A 23,532-nucleotide genomic window follows, 5' to 3' on the forward strand; every position below is an offset into this window, starting at 1 on the left:
ATATTACCGACAGAAAGTTTATTATTAAATTATTTACTAAGAGATTCATTACGGAAGTTTTGGGATATGGGGGTTTAAACCTCGTGTCTTGCCCCGGCTGTATACTGCAGTTTTTATACTCATAATAATAATAATACTCATAATAAAATAATGACGGTGCTTCAAAAGTCCACCTATTATACAATACATAGACGGATCCATAGGAGTTCCCATGTTCTAATTCTTATCCGATCGGTATACTTAAGAATAGGTCCAACTCTTCTCCTAATTGGCTTCCAAACGGATGTACATAGTTACCCAGCAGTGGTGTAGGGTACAAAAATGATTGTTTATAATTTCTCGAAGGTAGTCTTAGCGTAGTCAAGCTACCCACAGTGGCACCTGTTTCCCTGGGAGGAGTGAATGTTTTATTTACTGAAAAGTCAAAATACCTGGGTGTTTTTTGAACAGGAAATTAAACTTCAAATCAAATATTTTGGAAACAAGAAAAACAAACCTTGCCCTATATACCTGCAATAGAGCTAAAGAAACAGGTGGGGGTTTAAACCGCCCAATTTGAATTTACATGCGGTGGCTACGATCACTGCGTTATCCTTGATACAATGTTCCAGCCAATGTTGATTACATATTGGCGTAGCCGCTTTTTGATAAAAAAAGTACTGCACCACTATTACTGATAGACACGATTGAAACTACAATATCCCTGGTAATATAAGTTACTTAGACTTACGGATGGTTTCAAACTAGACGACCAGGTAAGCTTTGGGGTGCTAGAACTAGGACTGATCATATCAAGAAGGTCAGCCGACCACTGTAGTGTGTATAAAGCAGGTATTTTTGCAATTAATGAACTGGTAGAACAGCTAAGATTTAAAAAAAAGAATTAAAAAAATAATTGGACAGCCATTTGTGAAGTAAAAGTAAAAAAGAATCAATCAGCAATCAAAATTTGAAATGGATGGTCATATCCGTAAGTAAATAGGAAAATAGATTTATAGTAGGATTTTTACTTTAAAATTTTGGTTCTTTGGGTCGTTTTCATTGCTAAAATCCTACGAATAAGGAAACATCTTAAATTTTGGGCCAACTTTTTTCAGTGTATCTTACACATTCCAATGGAACTGGAATATGCGGTTCAACGAATGACATATGGTCACAAAGGGAGGGTTATGAACACTCCAAAATTATGTAGCCCTATCTAGACTTGAAGAGGTCTACCGCTTTACTGTCGCTGGCTAGAACAGACGTCTCAGTCATTGCGTCCGTCATAGTAGGTCACTGTCTGATTGGAAAGCATGTTAACAGTCCATACGCTGCAAGTAACGATTTTTGCAGTAGCTTTGAGGACGTCGAGGATGAAGAGGCTATAGAACATCTGCTGTGTATTTGTCCCGGAAAACAGTATTCTGATTCCTGCCTTGAGGTTATTTGTCAGAAATCTAAGACTTTATAATAGAAGCTCAAACTGGTTTGTAATCGATTGGCCAGCTGATCGAACCGTGCAATCCGAAAAAAATATTTTTCGCAAAGACGGTTCATATGTGGAACCCCATCGTATGATGGAGGGTATAAAAATCACCAAGGTTTTTTTATGGATAACGGAAAGTTTTAATTGCATTTTTTCTCATTCCATTCCCATTTTAGTATCGAGTATTGTGTAGTATATCTCTGGTCTCTCTGCAACCCAAAATTATTACTCTTTTCTGTTGTATAGTGTACAAAACATGCTGTTGCTGATTTGAGGCTTAATAGGTATAAAAATATATTGTACGTTAAACTGTAAACAGTGTCCAAACTTGTTTTGGGCAGCAAGCACATAAACAATCGTAATTGGAGCATCTGCGTCATTCATGGATTGAAAAGAGATTTGCTGGTCTTTTGCGTCAATTACAGTGGCTAAGGTCCAGCAGTCATATTAAAGCAAACTTCATGATGACGACTACTGTCTAAGAATATCACTTCAATGTTGAAAATCTGATAGGTTTGTTTGTGTATGCTTTTTGCAATACTTCCAATTGTTTTTTGAATTACTTCTCGCGGTTTGGCTCATTTCAATTCGATTTCATTCAATTCAATTCGCTTTGGTTCAAGGAAGTTTAGGGGATTTTTTTATTTTATTTGTTTTTGCTTTACATTCTTTCAAACAAATCGAATAAATGAGTGAAATAAAAATAAATAATATATTTTACGATTTGTTTATAAGAGTCTATTTCAAGATCGTTTTCAATGTTTTGTAATTGTTTTCCATTATTCCTTTGTAGAATGTTAGACTTATGTCCTTATCTTATTCTTGAACTACATTTTGAATCGGTCTGCGAGAGGTATCCTCGCTTTTCCTTAATGAAATGTTCGTGGTCAAAAATGCAGAATTAGCAACGAATGGTCGGAAAAAAGACTAAAAATACAGCTATCTTAGAAAGAAGTAGATCGAGTTAATGAAAGTTTCAAAAAGGTCATGTTTTGGGGGAAAATTGTCAAAAGTCAACAATGTTATATATGTACTTTAAAATTTCAAACAAAAATTTGAATGAATTTCATGGAGGTACTCTCGGAATTTCTTTGAGATAAATGCCACCTATCAACCCAGCAAAAAATTGGAAGCATTAACATATCTGAGTATATACTGTAAGCTCCACCATGAAGCGCATTTGTTTCAGCGCCACTTTTAGCTATTGTTTTTATATAGTAATTCTAAGGCAATGGGTTATTCGGATGCAAAAATTGTAGTGCTAAAACTAGCGCATTTTCGGTGATCTACCGTAAGCGGGTGCTTCATTATATCCGCATGCATATTGCACTCCTGTATGGAAGCATTGCTTCAGTGCGTTTGGCACTATGTTTAACGAAAGACAGAACATGTAACGATTTTAAACGGACATGGGAGTGTTTCCTATTCTCCATTTTGCGCTTCTCCATGCGCTGAATTGCACAAAAAGTGGAAGCGCATTAAGGTAGAACATTGAATAATTTCACCAGTGAATTAGGTGCACTGATAGCGCTGTGTGGCTTGAACTTCGTTTACAAAGCGGCTGAAAATTCAGCAAATTTTTTTCTGTGAATGCAAAACTTTTGAAGCCCTCATACCTAAACATTTCTGGTAATGACACTGGTAGACGTTTCCATAGTTGGCTATACTACAATTATCAAAATCATTGCTTTGCTAATGTCCACTTGTCTGTCCCCTACATGCATGTCAAATAAAGTTTAAATCGGTCCACGACCCAATATAGCCTCGATATAAACCGTCTTGTGACCTAGAGATAGAGCTGGCAAACTATCGATAATCGCGGCATTAGATATTTTCGATAGTTTTAATAATAAATATCGATAGTACCGATACTATCGTTAATTTCCCATCCCCTATATTTCAAACAAAAATGAGACGTAAAAATCAGCAGATCCACTTATACAGACGCAATATCAATGCACAGACCAAATAAAACCAAGGTTAATAAAGTCAGTTGGAAGTCATGAGAGAAATCATTGTACACAATGTTTGCCTAATCGGAGGAAAATTGCGCCCTCTATAGGCGCAATGTATCGTAAAGGATACATTCAGTGTCGGATTGCTTATTTTTGTTTAGTTTTGCAAAAAATTTAACTATTGCGATAGTATCCATCAGTCGATATTCAATCAAAAAATTAAATATCGATAGTGCCATTGATATTTTGCTCCACCTAGAGGGCGCAATTCTTATTAAATTTGGCTGCAATTTTACGCGACGATTCCTGCTATTATCTCGTCGTTACGATCGGAATCTATCGATAACCTGACATAGCTTCCATATAACCTACACGCCAAAAAATAATTCATTGGCCACAAACGATCTTTTCCACAAGCAAACTTCTTTTACGAAAAATTTTGGGCCTTTGTTTACGAAAAAATTTAAAGAATTTGAGAAAAATAAAAAGGATGGATATTTCTTTATAGTGCAAAATATTGTCAAACAATCTTAGTTCTTTAGAAATTCTTGACGCCTCCAGCCTGCCGCCGTTTGTTTGTGGTATTGTGTGAGCATTTTTTTCACCTTAAGTAAAATTTGAAAATTAGATACTGTCCGAGTTTACATACGCACACAATCGCGAACCTTCCAACACTGACTGATGGCAAACTGAGTGTCAGCCAAAGAAAAAACAAGTAAAAGCGTGCTAAGTTCGGCCGGGCCTAATCTTATCACCCCTCCACCATAGATCGCATTTTTCAAGTTCCTTGAATAATTTATCAAGTATATATGAGCTATATGAAGTTATTGGCCGATATGGACCGTACTTGTCATGCCGCACATGCCATAGAAAACTGTCAACTCCAAAATTGCAAGCAAATTGAGTAGTAAATGCGCACTCAAGAGGTTCAGAAAGTCAAATTGGGAGATCGGTTTATATGGGAGCTATATCAGGTTATCAACAGATTAAGATTTTACTACTTAGCACAGTTGTTGGAAGTCATACCAGCACGACATATGCAAAATGTCAGCCAATTTGGATAAGAATTACGCCGTCTAGGACTCACGAAGTCAAATCAGGAGATGGGTTTATATGGCAGCTATATCAGGTTATGGAATGATGTAGACCATACATAGGTTAGGTTAGGTTAGGCTAAAAAAAGGCACATACACCTAAGCCAGTAATCGGCTTGTTGTACGCTCTAAAACTATAAAGTAACCTCTAAAAAGAAAATTTTAAGTTAGGAATTCCGTGCTACTAATAAAATCCTTAGTTGTTTTCAATACCACTCCCCTAAGTTGGCTCATGTCTGGTATTGTGTCTCCACCTAAGTGCCGGTATCTGTTAGACGAGAAAGCCGGGCAATGACAAAGGAAATGCGCCAACGTCTCATCATCTTTCCCGCATGCCATACACATGCTATCACTTGCCGCATCGATTTTACATAAGTGAGCTCGTAGTTCTATTGGGTTGCCCAAAAAGTAATTGCGGATTTTTTAAAAGAAAGTAAATGTATTTTTAATAAAACTTAGAATGAACTTTAATCAAATATACTTTTTTTACACTTTTTTTCTAAAGCAAGCTAAAAGTAACAGCTGATAACTGACAGAAGAAAGAATGCAATTACAGAGTCACAAGCTGTGAAAAAATTTGTCAACGCCGACTATATGAAAAATCCGCAATTACTTTTTGGGCAACCCAATATGTGTCCCGTTATGATACCAATAGCTATACTGAGCTCATTCTAACTTCACTTCAGTAAGAGCCTCGTCTTCTCATGATCTGGATCCCCCAATAGGATTTTCGCCGTCCTACCGACCGTTTCGCTGTTCCACAATGTTGCATGCGCTTTCGTCGCCCCCGCCCTTAACTCGGACTGCATCGACCCGATAGTCTTCGTGTTAACCAAGCTTATTGGCGGTAAACCCGAAGCCTTTCGGATCGACGCAGTCCGAGTTAGACCATACTTAACAAAGTTGTTGGAAGTCATACCAAAACGACATATGCAAAATTACAGCCAAATCGCATATAAATTGCGCCTTCTAGAAGCTCAATAAGTCTAATCGGGAGATCGGTTTATATGGCGGCTATAACAGATTAAGACCATACATGAAACCGTTGTTGGAATTTCAGAAAGCTAAATTTCAGAAGCTAAAAAAGTCAAGACCCAAGATCAGTTTACTGGCAGCTATATCAGGATATGGATTGATTGAGACCATACTTGACACAATTGTTGGAAGACGTACCAAAGCGATATGTGGTAAATTCATCCAAATCGGATAAGAATTGTGCCCCCAAAAAGCTCAGGAACTCTAATCGGAAGAGCGGTTTATATGGCAGCTTTATCAGGTTATGGTCTGATTTAGACCATACATAGCACAGTTGTTGGAGTCACGCAAAATTTCAGCCACATCGGATAAGAATTGCGCCCTCTAGAAGCTCAAGAAATCAAGTCCCAAGATCGGTTTTTTGGCAGCTATATCATAATAAGAAGTATTTGTGCAAAATTTCAAGCGCCTTGCTTTACTCGACGGACGGACGGACATACTTTATGGGGTCATAGACGAATATTTCGAGGTGTTACAAACGGAATGACGAAATTAGTATACCCCCATGCTATAGTGGAGTGCATAAAAAACAAAACTGTGACTTTTTGTACATAAACTTTATTTATGCCAAATGGAAGAGGCTTAAGATATAAACATAAGGGAAGATTTCAATTTTTGCATGAGAGCCATCCTTTACCGCAAACGCAGCTCATAAAAGTTTTACCATAACTGAAGTAACTTTAACATGTGGCAAACTCACGACTAACGTTCAATGGTGTAGGGATACGTTGCACAGTTACTATAAAAATTGTTTTTCTCCAATAAAATAGATTTGTTTGTCGTAAAAATATTCCAAACGTTTTATTTTGTGCGTGTATCCCTCGATTAGACATCTTGAGCACAAAAGAAACCGTACAAAAACTTTGCATGGTTGAGGGTATATAAGATTCGGGCATACCGTAAAAAGCTCGGTTTTGCTTGTTTTTAGTTATTATTACATATAGAAACGGGCTGACAAACAATTAAAAGTGGGCTTAGTTTGGCCGGCCGAATCTTGGATACCCATTTGGATACACACTTGCTACGAAATATTACAGCTTTCTATGTAGCAATCTGATCTGGAAATCATTAATGTTTCTAGGGTCTCATGAAGTCAAATTTGGGTATTCGTTTATTTGGAGGCTATGGCCCGTCTGCAATCCTTAACGAACTCCAACAGTAAGAAGTATCTGCGCAATGTTTGTCTGTGCAACATGTGAGTGTCTGTTGAACTTCTGATATTTTTAGCAGTACTTCTGCCATGTATTTGCCGTGAAAGGTAAGTACTGACATGGCAATGTCACTCAAAAAAGATATATGCATGGAAATCGAAGGCAAGGCCTAGCGGATGCAAAACTAGGAATGATATCAGGCCTCGAAGTCGTCGCCTTTTCCCGCAGGCTTTGTTTTGGAAGTTGCGGCTCGCCACTGGGGTTAGGCTATTATAGGAGATCCCTTGAATTGGGCATGTGATATATGTGCGGTTGGCACTTCACTGCCTACCACCACAATCGTTATCAGTCAAAACATTTTTGCTCCAACAGATGTTCCACAGTCTTTTTAGGGCCCTTTATCAAAATTGCTTGCATACAGATAATGAGCAGACGATTTGCTATTTACTTTTTATTTAATCTAGTAACTGATAATAAAACAAAAAATAACAAATTTAATCAAGAATCCCGTAAGGGGATGAAGAAATGAAAAAGTATATTGATTCAGACCACTGGTAGCTCAAGGAGTCATATCGAGGGTTCGTTTTATAAAGTAGTGGGTATATGATATATATATATATATATTGGATGATTGAAATGTACTACACTTACACCCAGAGAAAATGTTATGCCAAGCGTGATCATTCCATACCATACGGCATTGATAGTAAAGCAACAACGTGTGGTAATAAAACAACGCACCATGGTATGGATGAGATATAAAATGATTAGTTCCGTTTGGTACTAGCTTTTTTTCTTCTTCTTCTTCTTTATTTATAATTTCGTTTTCCGTATGTAAGTGACCACGACAATTATTAACATTTCATTTAAAATAGATTCATAAACTATTTAATACATCAGCAAAAGGATCAATGTTTCTTGATTTACTGAGGAGTGTTGTCATGACTCGAATACCGTTCCATTCATGGATATTATTAATCCATGTAGTTTGTTTTCTTCCTCGAGTTCGTCTTCCTTTGATGCTTTATTACCGATATGGTATTATTTTTAATACCAAACCGTTATGGGTTCTAGTAAAAAATTGTTATTGTTTTTTTACCAATCTCGTTATCACTTGAATATTGCATTCCCTAATGAACTTAAATATAAAACTATTGAAAATAATTTTTATTTTATTTCCTTGTTGTCGTACCCACATTTTCGTATGCGGAGGTAGCGATCGTCGTCAAGCTCCAAAGTGAGCAAGCTCGTTTCGGTCCATGGCACCAATCGCCGCGGCAAGGTATAACTCCATTTGTCATATCTAGTATCATAGTCACTCAGTATTTAGACCGGTGCCACCCGACTTCTCACTGAGACTCTCCACTCGAAATCGCTGGATGTCCGTAACTGCAATTGCAGCTCCTCCGTATATAAAGCATCCTCCGTATAAAAGCAAAGCATCTGCAATCTGAGGACGCGCCCTGTAGCTCCCATCCCAACATCACACAATCGGAGCTCACAGATCCAACCCGTGTGGTGGTCATAGCCATCCCGTGCCGGGCTAATTCTATTTTAATTGGATAATGTTTATTAATAATCACAATTAATAAATTACAAAAAACGTAAAGTAACACCGACCAATCTGTATACCCTCCAACATAGGATGGGGGGTATACTAATTTCGTCATTCTGTTTGTAACTACTCGAAATATTCGTCTGAGACCCCATAAAGTATATATATTCTTGATCGTCGCGACATTTTATATCGATCTAGCCATGTCTGGTCCGTCCGTCCGTCTGTCTGTCGAAAGCACGCTAACTTCCGAAGAAGTAAAGCTAGCCGCTTGAAATTTTGCACAAATACTTCTTATTAGTGTAGGTCGGTTGGTATTGTAAATGCGTCATATCATTGCATGTTTTGATATAGCTGTCATTAAAACCGATCTTGGGTCTTGATTTCTTGAGTCTCTAGAGGGCGCAATTCTTATCCGATTTGAATGAATTTTTGCACGAAGTATTTTGTTATGATATCCAACTACTGTGCCAAGTATGGTTCAAATCGGTTCATAACCTGATATAGCTGTCATATAAACAGATCTGGGGACTTGACTTCTTGAGCTTCTAGAGGGCGCAATTCCTATCCGATTTGGCTGATATTTTGCATGACGTATTTTATTTTTACTTTCAACAACTGTGTCAAATAAGGTTTAAATCGGTTCATAACCTGATATAGCTGCCATATAAACCGATCTTGGATCTTGTCTTCTTGAGCCTCTAGAGGTCGCAATTATTATCCGTTTTGCCCGAAATTTTGTACGACGGATACTCTCATGACCATCAAAATACGCTTTTATTAAGGTCTGAATAGGTATATAGCCCGATACAGCACCCATATAAACCGATCTCTCTATTTTACTTCTTTAGCCCCCAAAGGGCGTAATTCTTATTCGAATTGGCTGACATTTTACACAGGTCTCCAACATATAATTTAATTGTGGTTCAAACCGGAACCTATCTTGATATCGTTCTAATAGCAGAGCAAATCTTTTCTTATGTCCTTTTTGCCTAATAAGAGATACCAGGAAAAGAACTCTACAAATGCGATCCATGGTGGAGGGTATATAAGATTCGGCCCGGCCGAACTTAGCACGCTTTTACTTGTTTGTGTTTAACAATTGATTCCATATCTAGTGATTCCCAGAATTGCTATTTTTACCGTTTTCGAGTATTTAAACACTTTTTTACGCACACAAATCGTACTAAAACATTTGTTAGTTCGAACCTAAACAACAATTATGCCGCGATGACAAAAATACATACAGCCTGCTTCGTCTGGCATCAAATTCATACCAAATGATTATCAAAATATTTGCCAATTGTGTGGATAAAATAATACCAGCCGATATTGGAAAAATATCGTCCTCTTTCTATTAGTGTAACAAATGTCAGCCAAATCGGATGAGAATTGGGGCTTCAAGGAGTCAAATATGGGGATCGGTTTATAAGGGGACTACACTAATTTATGAGCCTATATTGATGGGTTTTGGTGCGAGCGCAGGAGGGCATAAGTGCACTTTACATACCAAATTTCAGGCAAATTTATTCAAAATTGAGACGTATATGGGCTCAAGCAGTTATATCATGGTATCAGTTATATGGGGGCTATATCTATTTATGGACCTATCTAAAAATCTTATATATAAAATTCAATTTGTGTTTGATTGTTTGTTCCGTATAGACTCAAAACCGGCTGAACCGATTGCTTTGAAATTTTTCTAATTGTGTAGGTTGGTCTGGAAAGAAACATAGGCTATATAATTATTTGATATCGGGAGGGGGGTGGACCCTGTCCCTTACCTCAAAAGTACTACAAAAAGTGGATCGATCTGGACAATATGGGATTCAAATGAAAGGTATTCAAGAGTAGAGTACGAATTAAAGTAGGATCCAAGTACCTGGGGCCGCCCCATCCCCAAAACCCCTTAAAATAAGTTTTTTTTACGATCATGACAATATGGGACTCAAATGAAAGGTATTCGGGAGTAGATTACGAATATGGTCAGGAAGTAGGAAACGGCTTTTTAATTTATTGATAACGGAAGGGGGCGGACCCTCCACCGTTACCCCCAAAACACCGCCCAAAATCAAAAGTAGACCGATAAGGACAATATGGGTATCAAATGAAAAGTATGCGGGAGTAGATAACGAATCTGGTATACAAATTCATGTCGAAGTATAAGGGGTCACCCCACCCCAAAATGGGCACATTAGCCAATCACGGATTTATGGGACTCGGTTTGTTTCTTCCGTACAGCCTGAAAACGGCAGAACCGATTCTCTCGAAATTTTCGTTTAATGTGTAGGTTGGTCTGGAAGAAAACAGGCTATATAATTTTTCGGTATCGGAAGGGGGACGGATCCTCCCTCTTATACTAAAAACACAACCCAAAATCAAAAGTGAACCGATATAAATCTATGTCCCATCGGGCCGCCCCAACCCCAAAACTGCCCCAAATAGACTCAATTCAATATGGGGATCGGGAGTAGATTTCGAAACTGGCATACAAAATCAGATCGAAGTATAGGGGGTCATGCTACCCATCAAAAACGCCATTAGACCCATTATGACTATATGATACTTGGCTGAACCGATTTTCTTACAATTTTCACAGATAGATCGAATTTGATATCTTTTTTTCAGTAAAAAGTGCTGGTGGCCGCCCCAGCCCCAAAATACGCTCCAAAAGGTTCATATTTACCGGTCATGGCAATATGAGGCTCAAATTAAAGGCATTTCGAAATGCAGCACGAATTTGATATCCATATTTGAGTCGAAATGTCAGAGGTGCAATCCCTCCCCTAATGAGAACATTACCCTACGGAAAAACATTACCACCAGGAACCGAGAAGGAGGAATTCTCACACATCAATGAGTGCTTTCCGATTAATGATAAGGGACCTTTTTTTATAGCCGAATCTGAACGGCGCCACGCATTGCATTTTATCTTGCAAATGTCGCCAACATTAAGAGGGGCTAAAAACCGCTTTTTTCGATGTCTCGCCAGGATTCGAACGCGTTCAGCGTCATAGGCTACAATGGCACGAATTCGATATCTGTATTCAAGGCGAAGTGTCCCCACCCTAAAAAGCTATTAGAGAGTTAAAGAAGGCGCAGTGGAGCGGGCCCGGATCGACTAGTACATATATAAAAAAATACTTTAATAAAAATACTCAATACTCCAAATTTCAACCAAATCGGATTAAAATTAAGGCTTCTTGAGACTCATAAAGTTAAGTCTGTTTATATGGGTGATGTATCGAAATTCGAACACATTTGGCCCATTCATAATCCTCAGCGACACCAATAAGAAGCACCTTTGCAAAATTTCAAGCGGATACCTTCATTACTTCAAACCCTATGGTGAAGTAATGAAGGTCTCCGGTCTATATGGGGGGCATACAGAATGTTGCATCTATGTAATCTATGCTTGGCAGTTATTTGGAAGGGGCTAATATAACTCATCTCTCTGAACTTCAACGAAAACGGATGAAATATACGAACATCCTAAATAAAATAAAACGGGACCTAAAACATAATTGTACCAAGATTCAAACAATTCCTGGCCAATTTCGTGCAGATCCGTTAAAGATTGTGGTTATTACGGCCATTTAAGCGCAAAACGGGCCATTCATATAGTGGTGGCCACATAATTAGGGACGACGTGTTCAATTAAGAAAAGCATACTTTTTTCAAATTAAAAAAAAAACATTTTTTTTTTCATTAATTATCCCATATACTATGATTAGGACCATGTTTATATAGGAAACAAAGTCACTGAGTTTAACATAAAGCAGTGAAATATTCCGTCTAATTTTGGCTTGGACAGCTAATTAGAGACACGCATATTTTTCATGTTTAAAATAGAAAATGGTATTATTTTTGTAATTTTAATTGGGTTTTCGGGTTATTTTTAAGGTTCTTAAGGCTCTTGCTCTTCAACTTCTGGGAAGACTTGAAACTAACATTTTTAGCGAATCTAGAAGGTATTTGGCTGAAATCCTTGTGTATTTGGAATAGCTCTTCAGAATTTCAACTTTTTCTGAAAGAATCAGACCAATGTATCTATGTTTTAGCAGAAAACCAGGGTTTAACGTACCTGAATGTGGTTCTTAGTCGATCGGTATATTTAAACGTATGTAAAGGGTGATTTTTTTGAGGTTAGGATTTTCATGCATTAGTATTTGACAGATCACGTGGGATTTCAGACATGGTGTCAAAGAGAAAGATGCTCAGTATGCTTTGACATTTCATCATGAATAGACTTACTAACGAGCAACGCTTGCAAATCATTGAATTTTATTACCAAAATCAGTGTTCGGTTCGAAATGTGTTCAAATTTTGACAAATTTTGTTCAGCGATGAGGCTCATTTCTGGTTGAATGGCTACGTAAATAAGCAAAATTGCCGCATTTGGAGTGAAGAGCAACCAGAAGCCGTTCAAGAACTGCCCATGCATCCCGAAAAATGCACTGTTTGGTGTGGTTTGTCCGCTGGTGGAATCATTGGACCGTATTTTTTCAAAGATGCTGTTGGACGCAACGTTACGGTGAATGAACACATTTCGAACCGAACACTGATTTTGGTAATAAAATTCAATGATTTGCAAGCGTTGCTCGTTAGTAAGTCTATTCATGATGAAATGTCAAACCATACTGAGCATCTTTCTCTTTGACACCATGTCTGAAATCCCACGTGATCTGTCAAATACTAATGCATGAAAATCCTAACCTCAAAAAAATCACCCTTTATATCACCTCTCCTTCTAAGCGATGCAAACAAATGCACAAAGTTATAATACCCTGTACCACGGTGGTTGTCTAAGTAGAGTTTTGCATTTCTCGGCTTTTAAGATCCCCAGATCCTGAAACTACTAAATTAGCAGTTTTTGTCTGCTGTTTCAGCAAACATAAGGCTGCTGTATTAATAAACATTTCGGTCAGCTAAATCAGCAAACAAAATCTGCTGTTTTAAGTACAAAAAGCATAATTTTATGCTATTTTTTATGTTTGCCTGTTACTTGTTTTGATTACTTTAGGCATATTTTTAGTCATTTTTTTGGAAAATATGTTTTTAATTTGTGGAATATTACAACTGTAAAGAAGCTACATGATCCACCCATTGGTATACATTTCGAAATGTGGCTGAGCTCACTCGCATTTTTTGGTATTGCTATACTAACGTGTAAAAGACATGCGAGTCTTTTACACGTATCTAAATATAAAGAAAAAAGATTACGGAAAGTATACATTCAGTGGTGATAATAAGCATCCACTGAGACACACATTTACATTTGTGTTTCATATTTTCTTCTAACATCCCCTTCATAATTAAGCAGAACTCATTTTCAGCAAACAACAGAGTTTTCAGCAATAAGCCTGCTGCTCTGTAATTCCAGAACTACTGCTGTAATTGCAGAACTACTGCTACAATAGCAGCCAAATTAACAACTGATATTCAGCAGACAGTGTATGCTAATTACTTACTTTACTTTAATTGACTATGATAGAACATTTGTTCCACTAGTCGAACCAAGAATAGCGTTCCAAGCACCTTAATCTTCTGTGCTCATTCTAAAATCTCTGACACCAAGTTTGGAGGTGTCTCCCACCATTTGATTTTTCCATTGGGCTTTTGGTCGTCCCGGTTTACGTGTACCACCATGTTTGCCTTCAAAAGGCTTCTTTGCTAGAGCTTCTTCATCCATTCTGACAACATGACCTAGCCAACGCAGCCGTTGTATTTTGATACGTGTAACTATATGAGAGTTCGTGATTCATACAACGCCTATATTCTCCATTAACGCAAACTGGTCCATATATTTTACGAAGAATCTTTCTCTCAAATACTCCAAGCACTGCCTCATCTGCTTTTACAAGTACCCATGCCTCAGAACAATATAACAACATGGGTATCACTGTCAGTGTCTTGTAATGTGTAATCTTCGTCTGTCGAGAGATGGACTTGTTTCTAAACTGCTTACTTAGTCCAAAGTAGCATCTGTTTGCCAGTATTATTCTTCGCTTTATCTCAAAACTGGTTCAACCGAGCAGATTTTTTTTTTGGGAATTGAAACCATCCATTTCGTCTTATCTTCATTTACTGCCAGACCAATTTTTACTGACTCTCTTTCGATTCTTTCAAAGGCTGCAGTTACTACTTCCGGTGACCGACCTATGATGTAGATGTCGTCGGAATAATCCTTATCTGAAACCTTGTTTAGTATTAATAGGTTCCGAGAGATTCATTCCTATTCGCGAGGAACGCGTATCAGCAAGTGTCATCCTGAGAGTATTATTAATTTTGCAGGGATACCAAACTCAGACATGGCTTGAAATACCTTTAAACGTAAAGGGGTATTTATTTTCACCAAACTTTTTTCTATGAGTGTATCTTCCTACTAAGATTAATCGTGCAGAAAACTGCACACATACGGTCCATGTTGAAGGATAAGAAGATTCAGCCCGGCCGATCTGAGCACTCTTTTACTTATTAATTGTAACCCAATACTATGTGTTAATACGTCATACACCGATTATGAGTTCAATAGTCTCGTAAGCAAATTTCACAATACTCACTGCAAATTAACAGTCTATAACTGCAGTCTGAAATTATTTATTGCAAACTGATTATCAAACAAAGTGAATTAAATGCAGAGACTTTGTAGTTGTTGAAATCAGTTTTTCTTGGAAACAGCTACAGAAATCATTACTCATATATGAATCTTTCAATCTTCCAGCATGTGTTTCTATCAACAAAATACTGGCGAACACGGACAGCAAGGCGTGAAACCTTTCTCAAATTTAGATTGGGCCTCATAAGGTGGTAGCATTCATCTGTCAACTATTTCTCAAAGATTCCTCCTATTACATGTTGCTAAAGCATGCCCCTTAAATGTTTGGCATTCAGAATTTTTGAAACTTTAAAGTGCTACGCTATCTCATTGAAAGAATACCGTTGAGGTGGTTTTTAACCCAGAAATACGTTCCCAGAAATTTTTTGGCGCCCTGGATTTCGATGTGAATATACCTTTAGTATAAGCACACTAGCTGGACCGGGCCCGCCCCGCTGCGCCTTCTTTACTTTATATGGAACAAAATTTTCCTCGGAATATTTATTTTTGGCAATTAAAGAGCTTTTAGTGAAATACCATGCTACGACAAATAGTATTGTATATCGCTTGGCAAACAGTTTAACAATATAAGTGCCTTTATCTGAGTCCCATATGAGTTGGTCTACGAATCTAAGTTTGGATGTAAGGTGTACTCCATTCTCAAAATTATTTACTTCAGCCCGATATTCTCATAATGTCTGATTTAGTGGTGTTCCTGAAATATTTTAGCAACGTGCTCTATTCTCATATATATGAACGCTATATTGCCATTGGCCTTAAAATTGGATACCAAATTCGTTTTCTAATCTCAAATACCATTCCATGTCTTGGTGAATAAATACGTCTTACTTGGGGGTTGTTACGGTGGTGGGACGTCACCTAAACAGTTGGTCCTGAATGTTGATGTCCGATTCATGGGCTACTCCCAAATACCCTTCATTTGAGCTTCATTTTTCCATAGTCGGCAAACATGACCGGTTTGCGGGGTGTTTTGGGGGATGGGGCGGCCACTCAGTGACTTGGCTTTGAAAATATATATCTGATTCGTGTTCTACTGTAAAATACCTCTTATTTGAGCCTCATATTGCAATTGTCAGCAAATACTTCCTATTTGGGTGGTGTTATGGGGGTGGGTTGGCCAAATAGACACTTTTCCCGAACATTAGCATCAGATTGGTGCTTTACTTCCAAAGACCTCTCATTTGAGTTCCATATTGTTATGGACGTAAATTTGTCTTCTTTGGGGTATGTTCTCTGGGATGTGCGGCCACCCAAACCCTTGGTCCCACATCTGGATATCAGATTCGTATTCTACACTCAAATACCTTTTATTTAAGCCCCATATTGCCAAGGTCAGTAAATAAGTTCTGTTTAGGGAGTGTTTTGCGACAGGGGTGGACCCCCAGAAAATCAGAGTCCCATATTGCCATGGTCGGTACATATGTCAGATTTAGGGGTGTTTTGTGGGTTGGGGTGGTCCCCCAAACACTTGGTTCGACAATTGGATAATAGATACGTTTTATAATCTTAAATACCTTTCATTTGAGTCCCATATTGTCGTGATTGGTATATATTTATATTTGGTAGGTTTGGGTGGGGCGCCACACACACCACCCCCCCACCCCAAATTTGAATACCACATTTTTACTTGTAGAGAGCACACAAAATTTCGCTTAAATCGCACCACCCATTTTCCAGATCTGGCGTTTCTGAAAATTAGGGTAAGGGGGAGGGTCCGCCTGAAAATTTCAAGAAAATTGGTTCAGTCGTTTTTGAGTTTATAAGGAACGCACAACCAAACAAACACAAATTGATTTTTATATATAAGAAGTTTATATGTGTGAAAGCGACTCTGCAACTAACGCCATTAACCTTCTTTTACCTTGATATGTATATTGTTTGGGCGAATTTAAACAAAGAAATAATTCAATATGTGCAACAACTTCGTTTGTTTCCTATTTAAGACAACATTACAATGGTAATTGGGAAGTGACAAATTATCGCCTTTTCCAATCGATCAATTATGCTAAAGTTAACATTTATATTTTTTCTCATTTGCAGGAACATTTAACACAAACTCGCTTGTTTGACATTATGATATTGTCCATTTCTATAGAAACCCATACTGCTGTGCAACATACTTTGCTTTGTCAGTTGTAATTTGTGTTCAATAGTATTATCTTGTTACAAAATAACAACACTATTTATTTATACTAATTGCTTATTTATATAAAAGAAAATATTCAGAGGAGAAAAATACCTAATTGAGGAATTAGCATAATCATGGAGTTCTTATTGAAATCATCACGGTTGATAGTGAGGTCAAGTACGATCACCCGTCGTGTTGCAGTGCCAATACCAAGGTAAAGAAACATTTTTAATATTGGGTCGCCCAAAAAGTAATTGCGGATTTTTTAAAAGAAAGTAAATGCATTTTTAATAAAACTTAGAATGAACTTTAATCAAATATACTTTTTTTACACTTTTTTTCTAAAGCAAGCTAAAAGTAACAGCTGATAACTGACAGAAGAAAGAATGCAATTACAGAGTCACAAGCTGTGAAAAAATTTGTCAACGCCGACTATATGAAAAATCCGCAATTACTTTTTGGGCAACCCAATAGTATATATATTTTTCAAACTATGCAATCTAGACAAACTAGGCAAACTTTTTTGCAAAACTTTTATGGGGCCAAGACTTTAAATCGAGATATCGGTCTATATGGCAGCTATATCCAAATCTAGACCAATTTTGGCCAAGTTGCAGAAAAATGTCGAAGAGCCTAATACAACTCACTGTCCCAAGTTTCGTCGAAATCGAACAATAAATGCGCGTTTTATGGACCCAAAACCTTAAGTCGAGAGTCTATATGGCAGCTATATCCAAATCTGGACCGATGAGTGCCATATTGCAGAAAGATGCGCCTTGGCGCCTATGGCAGCTGTATCCAAATCTGGACCAATCTGGTCCAAATTAAAGAAGACTGTCGAGGAGCCTAACACAACTCATTGACCCAAATTTCAGCAAAATCGGATAATAATCGTGGTTTTTATGAGCCTAAGACTCTAAATCGGCGGATCGGTCTATATGGGGGCTATATCAAGATATAGTCCGATATAGCTCATATTCGAACTTAACCTGCATATGGACAAAAAAAGAATCTGCGCCCCTCGACGGTCTTCTTTATTTGCCCCAGATCGGTCCAAATTTGGATATAGCTGCCATATAGACCGATCTCTCGATGTAAGGCGCTGGGGCCATAAAAGGCGCATTTATTGTCCGATGTCGTCGAAATTTGGGACAGTGAGTTAAGTTAAGCCCTTCCACATCCTTCTTCAATTTGGCCCAGATCGGTCCAGATTTGGATATAGCTGCCATATAGACCGATCTCTCGATGTAAGGCTTTGGGGCCATGAAAGGCGCATTTATTGTCCGATGTTGCCGAAATTTGGGACAGTAAGTTAACTTAAGCCCCTCGATATCTCTCTGCAATATGGCATAGATCGGTCCAGATTTGGGTATAGCTGCCATATAGACCGATCTCTCGATTTAAGGTTTTGAGGCTATAAAAGGCGCATTTATTGTCCGATGTCGTCGAAATTTGAGACAGTGAGTTAAGTTAAGCCCTTCCACATCCTTCTTCAATTTGGCCCAGATCGGTCCAGATTTGGATATAGCTGCCATATAGACCGATCTCTCGATTTAATGGTGATTTCGATTCTGAAAAAAAATGTTACACTGATGTTGCACTTATACGGGACAACATTTTGGGAATGCTGCCTTATCCCTCTCATAGTTTAACACTTTTTACATTTTCAATCGAACATGTTAATATGCCCGTATATTGTAATTTCAACCAAATAATGCTGTAAAATGTAGCAATGCATCTAATATGCCGTTAGCTAAATAAAACGCGATTACTTTTTCCTTTTTTTATGTATTTCTTTTTAATATTTTGCCAAACATTCTACAAATTGTTTTCTTCTTCTTCTTTTCAACCAAAATTTGCTTGAACGGTGGCATGCACATGAGATGATAGCAGCTGATTTAAAGTGCGGCATTCTCCATCCTAGCCTAGCCACGGTGTAGAAAATGCAGCATTTTTTCACTTTCAGTGGGCAACACCATTACAAACGAACATTTACCCGGTGGTGGGGTTACACTTTTTTGGAGAATCGAACACAAAATTTCGATCTCAGTGCAACATGTCGAAAAAATGCTGCACTTTTTTTGACAATCGAAATCACCATAAGGTTTTGAGCCTATAAAAGGCGAATTTATTGTCCGATTTCGCCGAAACTTGGGACAGTGAGTTGTGTAAGGCCCTTCGACATATTTCTTCAATTTAGTCCAGATCGGTCCAGATTTAGATATAGCTGCCATATAGACCGATCTCTCGATTTAAGGTTATGGAGCCGTAAAAGGCGTATTTATTGTACGATTTCGCCGAAATTAGGGCCAGTGAGTTGTGTTAGGCTCTTCGACATTTTTCTGCAACTTGGCTCAAATCGGTCCAGATTTCGATACAGATGCCATATAGACCGATATCTCGATTTAAAGTCTTGGGCCCTTAAAATTCACATTTATAATCTGATTTTGTTAGGCTTTTCGACATCCGTGTCGTTTATGGTTCAGATCGGTTTATGTTGAGATATAGCTACTATTTTGTTATACACAATTGAGCAATGACTTGTACTTATTAGTATTTGGTCCAAATCGGAAGAAATTTCGATATAGCTGCTGTGGGGCATAAGGTATGCATTTTTCACCGGATTTTGACGAAAGGTGGTTTACATATATACCCGAGGTGGTGGGTATCCACCGAACTTAACGCCTTTTTATTTGTTTTTTTTTTTATATTTTGCTCACTACTCAGCATATTGGGACTATACGACTAAATGCTTTCACTTACTTGAATAATTAAACACTCCACTTACTTGCATAATTAAACACGTATTCTTCGTCTCTTATTCTAATTGTACAGCAAGTATACGATACACTTATTTAAACCAACACTGGTTTAAACAGCTCACGCACGTTTCTTGTTTTGTTGCACAGTCAAACACTTCAGTTTGGTCCATATTTTAACCATGAATCGTCTTACAAACGAACAACGCTTGCAAATAATTGAATTTTATTATCAAAGTGTGTGCTCTGTTACGAAAGTTCATTGCGCGCTTCTTCCATTGAGCGACGAAGCTCATTTTTGGCTCAATAGCTCATTTAGCTCAATTGACTCATTTTGCGACGAAGCTCATTTTTGGCTCAATTGACTCATTTTGCTACAGAGCTCATTTTTGGCTCAATGCCTACGTTAGTAAGCAGGATTGTCGAATTTAGAGTGAAGGTCAGCCTGAAACATTGCAAGAGCTACCAATGCATCCAGAAAAGTCACAGTTTGGTTCGGTTTATAGGCTGGTGGCATCATTGGACCGTACTTCTTTAAAGATGATGCAGGTCGTAACGTAACTGTGAATGGTGAGCGCTATCGTGAGATGATATCCAACTTTTTTTTACCCAAAATGTAAGAGCTTGACTTGCATGTTGAGAGGCGAGTTCGGCGAACATTTTATTTCACATTCGGTAGCGGTCAATTGGCCGCCTAGATCGTGCGATTTAACCCCCTTAAACTAGTTATTGGAGGGGCTATGTTAAAGCTCATGTCTATACAGACAAGCCCGCTTCAATTGACGAATTGGAAGACACCATTGAAGCGTTTATTCGTGAGATACCGGCCGAAATTTTGAAAACAGTATGTCGAAATTGGACTAATCGGATGAACCATTGAGGCGCAGACACGGTCAACATTTGCATGAAATAATCTTTAAACATTAAATTATATGGACCGTACTATCGATTTAAATAAAGATTTCAAGCATTTTTCTGAATTTTATGTGTTATTTTTTTAAACTTTCCTATTACTCCTTAAAAACCACCCTTTTTCTTTGAATGCGTTTTCTCTGATGTATGGCAATTTGGACTAAATGTTAGAAAACTGTTGTTAATTCTACTATTGTACTCATTTAAACAAAGTTATTCGGTGAGCAGTGTTTCGTTGCATTTGAGTTCTACGCATACTTTTTGGGTGTAGCATATCAGCTAATTTCGTTTTTTTTTTTTTAAATTGTCCTTCTTTGGAGGAGTTCAAAATGATATTGTCGGCTTATTGTTGCGACTGAATTAAACGCCTTGTCAGTCATAAATGAATATTTCAGCAATTCAGACGGCTTCCACGTGATTAAGATCAGAAGTGAAATCGAAATTGGAAATCATAGTCCCGGTCATGCGACGGTAACGTTCATGCATCGCAGTATGGAAATTTACCAATCGATAAACACTTAACAATTCAGAAACAAATAATTTCTATGCAATGCAAATTTATATGTAAATATGTCAAATCTCTGTTTCTCTTTATGTCAGTCAGTCAGTCATTTTTTGTTATGCAAAGAAACCAATTCCATTGTTTTTTCTTCTGTTTTTATCGTTTTTTTAATTGACAGACTTTTTGCAACGCCATTAGAAACCAATGTATGTACATATATCCGATCCAATAACACATAATTCTGGAAAAATTTAATACATTAAAAGATGCTCTAAAACTCCAGACTTCATTTTGGTTCTGGAAGTCTTAAGACACCATATGTCCATTAAAGATATCTTTTTTACTGTTTATATCAGCTTAATATGCTCCCTCAATTTGCATAATATTCCCTATTTCTAAGATTCAGGCACAAAAATATGGCACCATTTATTTAAATTTTAAACAAATTTATACCAGAACAAGTAAAAAGGCGTTAAGTTCGGCCGGGCCGAACTTTGGATACCCACCACCTCGGGTATATATGTAAACCACCTTTCGTCAAAATCAGATGAAAAATGCATAACTTATGCCCCATAGCAGCTTTATCGAAATATGTTCCGATTTGGACCAAATACCAATAAGTACAAGTCATTGTTCAATTGTGTATAATAAAATATTGATCTTTTTAGTAGCTATATCTAAAAATAAACCGATATGGACCATATACGACATGGATATCGAAAAGCCTAACAAAATCGGATTATAAATGCGCCAGTTATGGGGCCAAGACTTTAAATCGAGATATCGGTCTGTATGGCAGCTATATCCAAATCTAGACCGATTTTGGCCAAGTTGCAGAAAAATGTCGAAGGGCCTAACACAACTCACTGTCCCAAACTTCGACGAAATCGGACAATAAATGCGCCTTTTATGGACCCAAAACCTTAAGTCGAGAGTCTATATGGCAGCTATATCCAAATCTGGACCGATGAGTGCCATATTGCAGAAAGATGCGCCTTGGCGCCTATGGCAGCTGTATCCAAATCTGGACCGATCTGGTCCAAATTAAAGAAGACTGTCGAGGGGCCTAACACAACTCACTGACCCAAATTTCAGCAAAATCGGATAATAATCGTGGTTTTTATGAGCCTAAGACTCTAAATCGGCGGATCGGTCTATATGGGGGCTATATCAAGATATAGTCCGATATAGCTCATATTCGAACTTAACCTGCATATGGACAAAAAAAGAATCTGCGCATAAACCCGATCTTTGTATATAAACCTGATCTTCTGATTTCATAAAATCGAATTTTAGATATATATAACCGCTATATAGACCGATCTCCATACTTAAAGTCTTGAGGCAATAAATTGGTCATTTTTCATCCGATTTCGATGAAATTTGACGCAATGAGTTCTGATAGATCCCTTCCCATTTCTGTGAAGTGCTGTTCACATCGGACTATATTTGGATATAGCTGCCCTATAGACCGACCGACCGATCTTTCAATATAGGGTATTGAGGCCATAAAAGATCCATTTATTATCTGAATTCGATGAAATTTGGCACAGTGTGTTTCTGTAGACCCCTACCCATTCCTGTTAATTATCGTCCAGATCGGACCATATATGGATATAGTTGCCATATAGACCGATCTCCCGATATAGAGTATTGAGCTTATAAAAGGAGCAACGAAACGAAATCATCAATTTTTTTTTGCAAAATGTTTTTATTCCCAAGATATCTGCAAAATTATAAATACCCAAATAAGTAGCCATAAAGGTATTTATTGGGTATTTACCCAATAAATACCCAAGCATTGGGTATTTACCCGGTAGAAACCCATCTCTACATGTGGTGTAACTTGGATACTCACTATAAAGCCAAATTTTCAATTATTTATATTTTTTGACAAATGTCCTTAAAGTTTTAACAACTAGCACATCCTGACACAGCGACCGTATACACATTGTTTGAAAGCCTCGAGTCTCTAGAAAAAGAAAATGTTGTAATTGGCTGCTGCCGTTTGCAGCTCCATGTGTAGTATTCGATAAAATGGCATAACCTCAATGTGAAAACTAACCAAATATTGAGTTGACACATGGATTTAACTTTAGCAATTCTTTGAAAATAGCAGTAAATGTTATAAATTGTTGTTGTTTCATGACGTTAACCGTATTTTTTTTATACCCTCCACCATAAGATGGGGGGTATACTAATTTCGTCATTCTGTTTGTAACTACTCGAAATATTCGTCTGAGACCCCATAAAGTATATATATTCTTGATCGTCGTGACATTTTATGTCGATCTAGGCATGTCCGTCCGTCTGTCCGTCCGTCCGTCTGTCTGTCGAAAGCACGCTAACTTCCG

General features: G+C 37.7%; 1 protein-coding gene across 4 annotated transcripts in view; it reads left to right on the forward strand.

The window, feature by feature from the left end:
• The window catches only part of LOC106092025 (nocturnin), a 140,325-nt gene that overhangs the window by 78,663 nt on the left and 38,130 nt on the right, over window positions 1-23,532 (forward strand). For 2 of the 4 annotated variants that reach the window (XM_013258766.2, XM_013258768.2), the window contains exon 2: window positions 16,918-17,219. The exons of the other annotated variants lie outside the window; for them this stretch is intronic. In XM_013258766.2, the coding sequence (XP_013114220.1) occupies window positions 17,140-17,219 (80 nt within the window). In that variant the 5' untranslated portion in view covers window positions 16,918-17,139. The remainder of the gene's footprint in view (window positions 1-16,917; window positions 17,220-23,532) is intronic. 4 annotated transcript variants of the gene reach the window in all.

This window comes from Stomoxys calcitrans, chromosome 1 (assembly GCF_963082655.1).
Source record: "Stomoxys calcitrans chromosome 1, idStoCalc2.1, whole genome shotgun sequence".
NCBI classification, from domain to species: Eukaryota; Metazoa; Arthropoda; class Insecta; order Diptera; family Muscidae; genus Stomoxys; species Stomoxys calcitrans.